This window comes from Gossypium arboreum, chromosome 9 (genome assembly GCF_025698485.1).
Source record: "Gossypium arboreum isolate Shixiya-1 chromosome 9, ASM2569848v2, whole genome shotgun sequence".
NCBI classification, from domain to species: Eukaryota; Viridiplantae; Streptophyta; class Magnoliopsida; order Malvales; family Malvaceae; genus Gossypium; species Gossypium arboreum.
Genome location: NC_069078.1, coordinates 88,000,304 through 88,012,694, shown reverse-complemented (window position 1 = coordinate 88,012,694; position 12,391 = coordinate 88,000,304). Strand labels below are relative to the sequence as shown.

Below are 12,391 nucleotides of genomic sequence, written 5' to 3'. Positions count from 1 at the left end.
TTTAAGCAACCAAGGACAATAATTAGTGTGTACATAATTTTAATTGGTATAATAAAATTTTAACCTTAATGTTTATATATTTTATCAATTTGGTCTTGATTTTAAAAATAATTAATAAATTTAGTCTAAACATTTACACATTTACATAAATATTACAGGCTAAATTTGTTAAATTAAGACCACATTGATAAAATATCTAAATTTTGAGAGTTAAATTTATTATCGTATCAATCAAAATCATGTACAATTGATAGAAAATGTTAGCTCATGCTAATTATCCTTAATTACTCACTTTCTAAATTGAAAAATATTAAATTGATAAGAATCAATTTGCTCAATATAAAAATTAAGAGGGACTAAAAAGGTCTGCTTACCGAAAAAACTAAAATTGAAAATTAGAGTAAAGAATGAAAGTCGAAACTCAACATAACATAGGGACTAATAGTAGAATTTTATCAAAGTATTACAACCCGTCTTCACCGAAAGTATCACTACCTAACCAAAAAGAACTCCCAATTTCTCTCTCAAATCCCAATCTTTTCTTTCAGTTTAAAACAAAACCCATTGATTGATTAAGGTAAAAGATTAGTCACAATCTTAATTGTATTGAATTAACGACTTTTATTTTAATGGAGTTTGTATTATTTTACTTTGGGTACTTTTTTGATTGGTACAGAAAGAAGCGATCTTTCTTCGGAAATGGCGAACGTGGTTGATGCGGCGGGTGAACCGATCCCGACATCGTCGGTTCTAATGGCGGCCGCTAAGCACATCGAAATTAATTGCATGTCCGAAAACGTGGAGTTCCTTAAGTGTAAGAAGAAGGATCCGAACCCTGAGAAATGTCTCGATAAGGGCCGCCAAGCTACTCGTTGTGCCCTTGGACTGTAAGCATTTTTATTTTTCAGTTTTTACCTCTTTTATTTCAATTTCTTTGTTGTTATTGTTGATTTCCTTTTTGCTGGATTTTGTTCCATATGAATTGGGTTGGAATTGATAAGGAATTCGTATGGGATTGATAATTAGGGTTTTTGGGGTAAAAGTATCATAGTGACTCCTATGCTAGTAGTCAGATTGCATTTTGCCCCCTTTGCTCAAAAAATGAATAAATTACTCCTGTATATTTATCAAAAGGCAAATTGGTCTTATTGTTAAAAATTCTATCAATTTTTGCAGTAAAAAACTGGTTCTCCTATGTCACCATGAGATAACGCCATGTGTCACTATGTGATTATTCTGTCAATATTGTCAATAGTATAAATGGATGAAATTTTTAATAGAAACCATCAATGTGCTTTTTGATCTAATGTATAGGGATTAGTTTGCCCATTTTTTGAATATTGGGGGAAAAATGCAATTTGACTTTTAGTATAAGGGCCTCCATAGTATTTTTACCTGTTTTTGGGTTTTAAAAAGTTGAAATTTAGGGAATGATATTAAATCTAATATGTGTATAGTTAGATTATGTGCATAGTTAGAAATTTCAAAGTTTTTTCAATGTATTTCGAGGATTGTTGAAGGTGATATCCTGTGTTGCTCGAATTCTTCATTTTTCATTAAGTACCTTCAAATACATGGAAAAACTTATAAAAACTCGCCATACCCATGTCAGATACATACCTTTCTTTGACACTCACACTCAAGTCCGAGGAACATAGGTCATATCTCTATATCCTTGTATCAGGCATGAAAATCAGATATCATTACTTTAAAGAAATACAAAGTGGAAGCAACATAGGTTCTATAATGTGAAAGTTTGGCTAGAGAAAACAGGGATCAGTCCTTGCCGGTTGGCAGCCGGAGAAATGAGTAGGCCGGGTGGTTTTGGATATGTCATTGAAAAAAATTACTAAAATATGACAAATTTATGCAAATACACATGATCAAATTTAGAAATGAACCTCTATCGCGGTTTTGATTTGTTTAACATTTGGATGAGCTTATTAGTTTTAGATTTGCTTAATGTAAACCATGTTTTTTATTAGGTTTTAGCCTTCTCTTTGTTAGTAAGATACTGAATACCATTTGGTTAAAGCATCTAACCAGTCCCTATATTTTACTCCAAAGTGTAACTTCGGTTTTTGCATCATAGAACTGAGTACCAGTTTAATCCTTGTACCTTTGCATTGGAGCAAACAAGTAAAAATTGATTAATAATGTTAACGGAAAACAGTCTAAAATGTGTAGATTCGAAGTCGGTTTCGGATTGGGTTTATTGGAATCTACCTCAGCCACATTTTCGTATTTTTTCTATATTGTCTGCTCAATCTGCTTGAATAATCTGTAATGGTAACCATCTTATATATTGATGGTTTGAGTTCCACTATCAAAATCGTACATATATATATGGGCTACTTTGGAGTTAAAAAATTGAATACACACGATATGCATATATAGATGTATGTATGTGTATGTGTACATAAATATATGTGTGTATACATATGGTGATGTTCAGTTCCCCATGAAAATGTGCTACATTCTATGTATAATTGGATACCAACATGAGTGCACTCAAAATTTGAAGAACCGTTCTCGTCCTCATGTCTAAATATGCATTCAATATAAATGTCAAAAATGAGTGTTTTAAAGAAAACGAAGAATAGGGATAACATAGCTTCAATACTTTACACTTTTTGTATTTCTTTTCATAATCATAATGTAATGTTTTTGAGTGTGCAGGCTAAAAGAGCTTTACCAGAGATGCAAAGACCCGATGGAAGGATACGTAGGCTGCATGTATTACCATACAAACGAGTTTGATTTATGTCGCAAACAGCAACAAGCATTTGAGAAAGCTTGTCCTTTGGAGTGAGTGATATTTTGGCAATGGCAACGAACATTATTTGAGATTTCCATGCTTGAGAAATAAAATTTTTAAAATGAAAAGGACGGGTTTTGCATTTGAGCAAAAAACTTGTTGCAGTACAATTGTATCCTGATTTCCATTGTGATAAGCAGCAATGTCTTTTTTTAAGCTAAAATTTGACTCTCAAGCTGCCTTTTTTTTTTAACATGATTAATCATTATGATGAATGATTTATTCATGGTCTCATTCGGATATGCACTTTCGCATATGATTTTTGTTGACTGGGGTTTTAATAGTTTGGGGAAAAGTCTGTGAAACGTAGTTCTCTGTAGAGAGTTGATAATAGGTCTAGTATTATCTTCGGTGGAAACTGTGTCCTCGCCTTTGCTTAAGAGCCACAAGCAGCAGTGTTGTCATAAGCCTAGACCTTTAGCCTAGTAAACCGGGAGAGCGCCTTTGTCACAGGCTTATACTTTAACCTAGCAAATCGCGTGGTTTTAGGCGGTAAATTCGTTTCAAAAATGCCAAGACACTTAAAAAGCAACTAACTTTGGTAGGCCTTAGCCGGTAAATTTATTTCAAATTTACTTAAATCAGCTTGAATTCTCGAAAACTGAGGATTTTAAATAGAGTTTAAAATTAAGTGTTGAAAAATAAATGTTAAAAAATGGGTATTGAATTATAAAATATATTTGGTATTTTATTTAAAATTAAATATTAAATAGATTGTTTGTTAAAGGATAATATAATCTTAAATGAAATAAAATTAAAAATTATTGAATTTATTCTCTATTAAGTGATAAGTAGGTTCCTATCTATTTATTATTTTCTATACTTTATTTATAGAAAAATATTATATCTATAGTTTTCATTGAGGGATGTCAAATATGTTTAGCAAATTAAGTTGTTGAAAATATTAATTTTAAGTTGATTAATTTTTTTCAACACTTTATCGTGTGAAATAAAGCACAAGAAAGCAAAGCTTGAGTAAATGCTCTCAAATTGATTATTGAGAAAAAATGATTACAGTATTGAAAAATATAGATGAGGTGGGAGAAGACTTTTATTTATACTTGAGCTTTTTTAAATCTAATAATACAAATTAAATTATATCAACGACTTAGATCCAAGCTTTTCTACAAAATAGAGTCCTAAGGAATTTAAATTTTCAATAATCTTATCTTTAGAATTACAAAATTACCTTGGTAATTATAATTTACTGGAGTGTTGTACTGGATCACTAGACGACTTTTCACAATGTTCAAAGACTTGAGCCAGTCTTGATAGATTAAGCAACCCCAATTTAATAAAATAATTACTTCAGGCTGTTCTATGTGCTTTGGTTACGAGCCTTTGTGACTTTGGTTACAAGCCTTTGTGCACGAATTGTAATATTTTCACTTATAAAAAAAATTAGTAGAATTTGAATTCATGCCTTCACATAACATTTGTGGTAAAATGATACCTTTATTTGGAAGGAAATTTAAGTTTGTTATTATTTGAGTTGGGTTCATTTACACTATAATATGATTAGCAGTCTAATTCGGTCCCAAACCTTGGGCTGGACCATTTGAATAATTGCACCAATACTAATAATCAAAGTTGGAAATATTAATTAATAATTACACGTTTATAAATCTTTAATTTTTGGCCCCATCGTTTTGACTAATTTCATTATCTCATATATTCATTCATCACAAAGTATAAACAAAAAGTAGGAATAAATAAATATATATATATATATTAAATGAAAATAAATTAAAGACAAACGAGCCCTATATTATAAATATAGAATTAAAATAATGAATACGGCCATTAATGTCATTTAGATGAAAGCTTTAATTAGATTCAAGATTCTTCCACAAGTGGTGAGATTGGATCAAGATTGGATTAAAAATAAAAATAATATTGATTCGTATAAATGAGTTGAAGTTGAATTAATTGGATTGAGAATAATTCTAAATTAATTACACTAGATTTTATAATTTTAATGCATATATTTATTTGCTATTTTATGAAATTTTTAACAATTTATTTAATTAAAATCAAACGAATTATTGGATTAAAATTTAATATTTAAACCAGTCTGATTCTGAAACCCGTGTTAATTTAAAATTTTGATCTGAATAGACAAGTTGAAGACTATCAGTTTTGACTCGAATTTGAAATTTTGATCCCACTTATTTGAATGCAGACTTGACTTAATTTAATTTGACTATAAAAAATCAATAACTCGAACTTACTTAACCAAAATTCCAAAATGATTTAAACACAAGTTCATAAAATAAAATAAAACATGAAACACGCGTAGATTGTCATGCGGGCTGCCATGTTTAAAAATTTAATGTTTTAATCCGTATTTTTATTTAAAACAATAATCCAACTCTTTTAAAAGGTTAAAAGTTAAATTTAACTAAAAAGAGACTTAGATCAATAAAAATATAAACATTAAGAGTTAAATTTATCATTATACTTTCTTAATTTTATATCAACAATGTTTCATTATAAAACAGTGGAAAACTTTGAAAAAAAACCTAAATTATCTATGTACTTTATCAACAATTTGTAAATTTTCAAAATCTTATAATTAATTTATATTTTGACCTTTGAAGCTTTGCGTGAGATTATCAATGGTGATTTCATCATTTTATTATAATAAATCTTTAGAAAAATGTATATATTTTAATTTTTTTTGTTGTAAGTATATATTTTAATTTTGGTCAACTTAATGAATCCCCCTTTTCTTCTTAAAAGTCACGCTTGCTCGTGCTTTGAAAAAAAAAATTGATCATTAATAGCGTTTTATCAATTGCTTCATTATTCAATGCATCTAATTCTAACTTCCTTTCCAAGTTTTCTTTTCCTTTTTTTTAAATAATAGATTTAAAAAAAAAAGATGAGTTTTGACTAGGGTGAATATGAAATTTTTTAATTATAAATTGTTGAGATATTTATCATATATAAATTTATGATTTTATGATTTTTGAAAGAAAGAAATAATTTGTTTTATTAATTTATAATTTAATCATTTAGATCTTTTCTATTTTTGTATTTGCCCCTAATTTGATTTTAACATATTAAAAATCATTGAAGTGTCAAACTTATTTGATAAAAAAAATGGTGTTGGGATTTAGATTATCTAATGCATTCCAATGCTTAAATAATTGGAAGTTTTATGATTTTTCTGGCACATTTTTGTTGAATCTATTCTTTTCTTGGTGGAGATGGTGTAATTAAGTTAATGCCACTAAGTACATAGTTTAGTGACTAATCACTTCTTATCTTAATCTATGTACTTTTATTTTAAATCATCGGCAAATTTTTAAATCCATCTAATTAAAATAAGAGATATTATTCACTTAATTGAGTTTAAATTTATAATCTTAAAATTGTTGCAACAACAACGATGTCAATTATACTAATATTTAATTGCGATTACTTAAAAAGTGTTTAAACGTAATTAAATGTATAATATCCTTTATTTTAATTAGATGAATTTAAAATTTACAGTTGATTTAAAGAAAGTACGTAAATACTTATTATATATCAAGAGAAACTATTATCAAGAAAAACTATTTTTAATAAGATTTAAAAGTAAATTAAATAATTAGGTAAAGTTTGTATTTTAAGCACCAAAAATAAAAAATTATTTATATATTAGACAACAATAATCAAAACAGGTTTTAACATTAAATAATTTTAAAATTGGAACTAAGGTCAGCATAAACCCTATCCAAACACATCATATTGAGAATAAAATAAAAAAGAGAGGATGTGTTGAGTTTGACCAAAGATTAAAGAAATAGAACTAGTGGTAAAAGGAAAGCTCCTTTAACTCACGTAAAGGCTTTAAATTTTTGTTATTAAAGCAAAAAGCATATTCCTACCCTATCTAATTATGCATAGTTAAAATATATAAAAGCAATGCACTTTTCAAGTTCCACAATCGATGTGGGACTATTTCTCTCCTTAAGACCTATAAAGGCAATTCTCATTTAATGGCTGTGAAACAAGATCTTTCCGTTAGTGGGATACCCCTTTGAAAACTAATTACCAAACGAGAGTTATATTATTATAAATATAATTAAATTTTTTTTCCTGAAATTGACTCCAGATTATTATTAACTGAATATATATATATATATATATATTTATCATTTCATTGGTCGACATGCATGTTAAACAAAATTTTCGAAGTTCCTTTTAGATTTGAATTCATGTTCAAAATGGGTTTGATTTTAGAGATAAAGTAATATTTAACTTTTGAATTTGATAATTTTTCAATTTGCTCCTTAAAATTTTTCCACATCAGTCTTACATTTTGATAATTGTATGTGAATTATTGGTCTGATTTTTCCTTTTGGGGTTCCAGTCCATGACAATTTCACTTTGTTTTCATTGTACTTTTTGCATCAAACACGGCAAGTCATATTGAAGATGTCTTAAAAGAAACAAAGTCTACTGATCCAAAATAAAGAAAATAAGAAACAAAGTCCGAATAAGTTACCTGTTCCCTTACCTGCCAAAACATGTCCAATTCAACCATTACACAAATTTCGTTATTAGTCCCTGTATTATGCATAAATTATGAATTTAGTTTCTATACTTTTTAAATTTTGAAATTTCAATATTAATGCAAAAAGACATCAATTAAATACATTTATTGGAATTTTTTAGTAATATGTAGAATAATAAACTAACATCACATTATACATGTGATAATATATTTGGTCAAGACTAGAATTTCAAAATTCAAAAAAGTATAAGGATTAAAATGATCAATTAAAATATAAAACTAAATCCATAACTTATATAAAATATAAGGACTAGTAATGGAATATAACCATATGTTTAAATAAGAAAATACCCAATTGAGCAAATGAAAATGAAGACCCCCAAAAGTCAAAGCATAAGTCTAAGGATCAACCATAAAAAACAATGGTTGTTTCATTATTTTTTCAATGTTTATTTTATCTCACCTACAACATATTATTAACTATTTAAATGACTCTTTCAAATTTATTATATTTTTATACTCGAGTTTGATAATTTGTATTTTTTGTCTAACGTGATACATTTATTTAACAAAAGTTATACATTTTAGTATCAAAGGTAATAATATTAACTTTTAGTATTTAATTTAGGTTTTATGATTGATTTCATTAAAGTTAATTGAATAAATTTAATACTAATTGTGAATTATTTAATTTTGTGTTTAATTTCTTAAATATAGTTTGATGATTGTGCTCTTTTCGACTATTAAAGTTGATTTAATAAAATTTAATTATTAATATTATTAATTAATTAAGAATTTCCATCTTATCAATTATAAAACCGAATTAAATATTAAAAATTAATATTGTTAATTTTGTACCAAAATGTATAACTTTTGTGTACCACATGGGGAAGCTTGCCTCATTAGTCCTTTTAGAAATTGCAAAATTTTAAGTTAATATAATGGTAAGATTTTATTTGACTCCTTCTAAAATTTAAAATTCAATTATGTCTTTTCAAAATTGAAAAGTTTATAATTTAATCCCTTAAAAAATTGTAAAAATTTACACTAATACGATGCCAGAATTAAAATTTTATCTCTCAAAAAGTTATAATTCATATTCAGCCTTCCAACCAAAAAATAATTCAAGTACTTTTTTAATGTAAATGATGATGCATTAAGGCTAATCAAATTAATATAACATGAGTTTTTAGTTACCCATATGTATAGGTGAGGTGAGGTGCTTGACTTTCAAACATTATAAAATTTCCAACTTTTCCATGTTTTTATTTTTTATTTATAATTTCCGTATTTGAAAAGTTATAAGACTCTGATGCAGTACTCTTAGAGAAGGCATAGTTTCATCTCATTTGTCTCTTGTCTCTGACCAATAAAACCTCCATTAATTTTCAGAACATTTATCATTCAAAAACTCCCCCTAGTTTATTTTGAAACTGCATATATTTATTTTATAATTTCTTTTGAGTTTTATAGTTTCAGACATTGATGTAACACTTGTTTGATCACTTGTCTGAAAGAATTTTCTTTCTTATTTTAGCTATGAAAATGTCAAGGCAACTGAGAAATTCATGGATGGTTATAGTTTTGATCATTGGAACAAGTCTTTACTCTGTCGAAGCCGAGCCTCATCGGATTCTGTTGGATAACGATGCCGATACCGATGATTTCTTCGCGTTATTGTACCTGTTGAAGCTTAACAGATCGGAATTTCGTTTGGAGGTAAGCTATATAAAGAAAAATTGTAACAACTTAAAAATTAAATGAATGGTTCATTATTTGTGATTGCAGGGAATCACTATCAGTACAAATGCATGGACTGATGCTGGTCATGCAGTGAATCAAATTTATGATATACTTTATATGATGGACCGTGATGATATACCTGTTGGAATAGGAGGAGAAGGTGGGATTATGGAAAATGGTACGATACAACCGAATGTTGGCGGTTATCTTCCAATTATCGAACAGGTACTCGGCGGTTCGAGTTTTGGTTTATGTGTTGGTTCGAGTTGTTTTTATATACATGTTGTTTTGTAATTTGATTTAACAGGGAATGACAACGTACGGAGGTTGTCGATATAGGCAAGCAATTCCGGTAGGACTCGGTGGACGGTTAGATATCGACACGAATTACGGTCTTCGAAAAGAGTTGCTTCCATGGGGTAGTCGAAGATATGTTCCTCTTCAACAGCTTACTGCACAGCGAGTGATGATTGATACAATATCTGCTGGTCCTACTAATGTGATTCTTACTGGAGCTCATACAAATTTTGCTATTTTTCTTATGAATAATCCACATTTAAAGAGAAATGTTGAGCATATATATGTGATGGGTGGTGGGGTGCGGTCCGAAAACCCGACGGGTTGTTGTCCCGAGAATGGTACGTCGTCTTGCCAGCCTCGACAGTGCGGAGACCGTGGTAATCTGTTTACGGATTACAATAGTAATCCATATGCCGAGTTCAATATCTTTGGAGATCCTTTTGCAGCATATCAAGTGCTTCATTCAGGTATACCGGTAACACTTGTTCCCTTGGACGCAACGAATACGATCCAAATAACCGAGGAGTTCTTCAAGGCATTCGAGGAGAGGCAGGGCACTTATGAGGCAGAATACTGCTTTCGGTCCTTGAAAATGGCTCGTGATACTTGGTTCGATGACCAATTCTACACGGTATGTACCCTGCAAAATGCTAATGCCGTTAGTCTTATGTCACTAACCGTTGTGTTACGATGTTTTGCAGAGTTATTTCATGTGGGATTCATTCACGTCCGGTGTAGCAGTCTCGATTATGCGTAATTCGCACAAGAATAATGGGGAGAATGAATTTGCAGAAATGGAATACATGAACATAACCGTAGTTACTTCGAACGAGCCTTACGGAATATCTGATGGTTCTAATCCCTTCTTTGATGGCCGAAAAATTCCGAAGTTTAATCTAACAAAAGGCGGAGTGCATAGCGGCCATGTCCAGACAGATCTTCGAGACCCTTTTTGCTTCGTCGAGGATGGAAAAGGGAAATGCAAGGATGGTTACACAATGGAGGTAACTGGTCCGGATGCAGTTCATGTTCTCGTTGCGACAAAGGCAAAACCGAATAAGGACGTTAGCAGCAAACTCGACCGGGAATTTTACATAAGTTTTCTCGATGTAAGTTCTTACAAATTTTTCATTGAATGTCTGATATTTATGTATGATGTGTCATGAACATTGTTTGAGCCTGGTATGTGTAGGTTCTAAATAATCTGGAGCATACAGGGCGGTTCAATCTTATGACCGAGTTCCCGTATTACAGAGAAGTTTATTACAAACCGGATTTTCGAAACAAAAAGGGGAAACCAGTTGTTTTCGATATGGACATGAGTGCCGGAGATTTCCTGGCTCTATTTTATCTCCTCAAAGTACCTGTTGAAGTGCTCGACATCAAGGTAATGGGTTTTGGTTTCATCGGTTTCACTTGCTTAACTAAGAAGTAAGCCTTATGAGCTCTCCAAAAAAGCAGGTTTGAATGGTTTAATATGCTCGACTTTCTCCTTATGCAGGCAATATTGGTAACTCCGACCGGTTGGGCTAATGCTGCAACTATCGATATCGTCTATGATTTACTACACATGATGGGTCGGGATGATATTCCGGTTGGTTTAGGAGACGTATTTGCAATGAATCAATCCGATGTAGTTTTCCCTCCTGTTGGAGACTGTAAGTATGCTAAGGCTATCCCGCATGGAAGCGGCGGATTCTTGGATTCAGATACTCTTTACGGGCTAGCTCAGGAATTACCACGAAGTCCTAGAAGGTGTTGTACAATGTCCTTGTTGCTCTTTAACTGTATTTCTTGTCGGAAAATGCTTCGGGAACTGAACTGAAACATGTCGGTTTTAACTGCAGGTATACTGCAGAAAACTCAGTAAAATTCGGAGCTCCTCGGGATACTGATAATCCCGAACTAAGACAACCTTTTGCATTGGAAATTTGGAACTCAACATTGAAAACTTTGGATCATGGATCAAAAATTACTATATTGACAAATGGACCTCTGACTAGTTTGGCCAAGATTATAACTCAGACAAGAACAGCTTCATTGATCGAGGTACTTGGGTTTTCGATGTTTTCTCGGATTCGACTCTTCTTTCGATATCAATATGCCATGTCGAGTGATATTAAGATTTTTTTTTTTACTTGCTGTAATTGCAGAATGTGTATGTTCTTGGAGGACATATCAACCGAAGTCACCTTGATAAAGGAAATGTCTTCACTATTGCTTCCAACAAGTATGCTGAATTCAATATGTTTCTCGATCCATTCGCTGCGAAAACCGTCTTCGAATCAGGGCTAAACATCACACTCGTTCCGCTTAGTATTCAACGCAAAGTTGGTCGGTTTCTAAAGACACTCGAGAGGGTAAAGTTGACGAGGAAGACTCCCGAAGTTCGGTTTGTCAAGCGTTTGTTGTCCCGACTACAAGCATTGCAACGAACTCATAAGAGATATCACCATATGGTAAAGTTTTTAAATGAGCTCAAAAGAAAATTTCAGTTTATGCTTGATTTCTTGTGCTACAAGTAACAACCGAATCGAATTTAATTGCAGGGTACATTCTTGGGTGAGATCCTTGGTGCAATATTAATGGCTGAAAAACATCACAACCTGAAACCTGAAACAGAAGAAATGGCCATTAAAGTCATTGCCGAAGGTGTCGAATCGAGGGACGGGCAGATTTTAATTGATAAAAAACGAGGAAACAAGGTGAAAATATTGAAAAATGTTGATCATAAGGCTTATTATGACCTATTTGCCAATAGATTGGGTGATGAAAAGCAATCTGCTGTTTTAGGAAGCTATGATGAACAGAAAAAAATGTGGAGAACACCATCGAATCGAACTTGAAAATGGTTCAGATCACGAACTTGAGTTTTGTTTTTGTGTTAGTGTTGCGGATTTATCTGTATTTGCTCAATCTGTTCATTGTAGAATCTGCCCCAAGGGAGACCATATGCTTCAAATAAAGCTGAGTTAAATGAAGATGCCATTAAAGCTCATCAAACCCAAACTCAACTCGTAAATTAC

At 31.0% G+C, this 12,391-nt stretch overlaps 2 protein-coding genes across 2 annotated transcripts; both read left to right on the top strand.

Annotated features, from left to right (window-relative positions):
- Window positions 1-434: 434 nt before the first annotated feature.
- On the top strand, window positions 435-2,981 carry LOC108455749 (NADH dehydrogenase [ubiquinone] 1 alpha subcomplex subunit 8-B). The gene is made up of 3 exons (XM_017754291.2): window positions 435-577; window positions 677-887; window positions 2,680-2,981. The coding sequence occupies exons 2-3, from the start codon at window positions 700-702 to the stop codon at window positions 2,810-2,812; spliced, it is 321 nt and encodes a 106-aa protein (XP_017609780.1). The 5' UTR covers window positions 435-577; window positions 677-699; the 3' UTR covers window positions 2,813-2,981.
- Window positions 2,982-8,621: 5,640 nt separating this feature from the next.
- LOC108454232 (nucleoside hydrolase 3-like) lies at window positions 8,622-12,368 on the top strand. The gene is made up of 9 exons (XM_017752621.2): window positions 8,622-9,041; window positions 9,111-9,290; window positions 9,373-9,996; window positions 10,067-10,474; window positions 10,558-10,752; window positions 10,867-11,120; window positions 11,213-11,414; window positions 11,519-11,824; window positions 11,915-12,368. Exons 1-9 carry the CDS (start codon window positions 8,862-8,864, stop codon window positions 12,209-12,211), a joined length of 2,646 nt encoding a protein of 881 aa, XP_017608110.1. The 5' UTR covers window positions 8,622-8,861; the 3' UTR covers window positions 12,212-12,368.
- The last annotated feature ends 23 nt before the right edge of the window (window positions 12,369-12,391 follow it).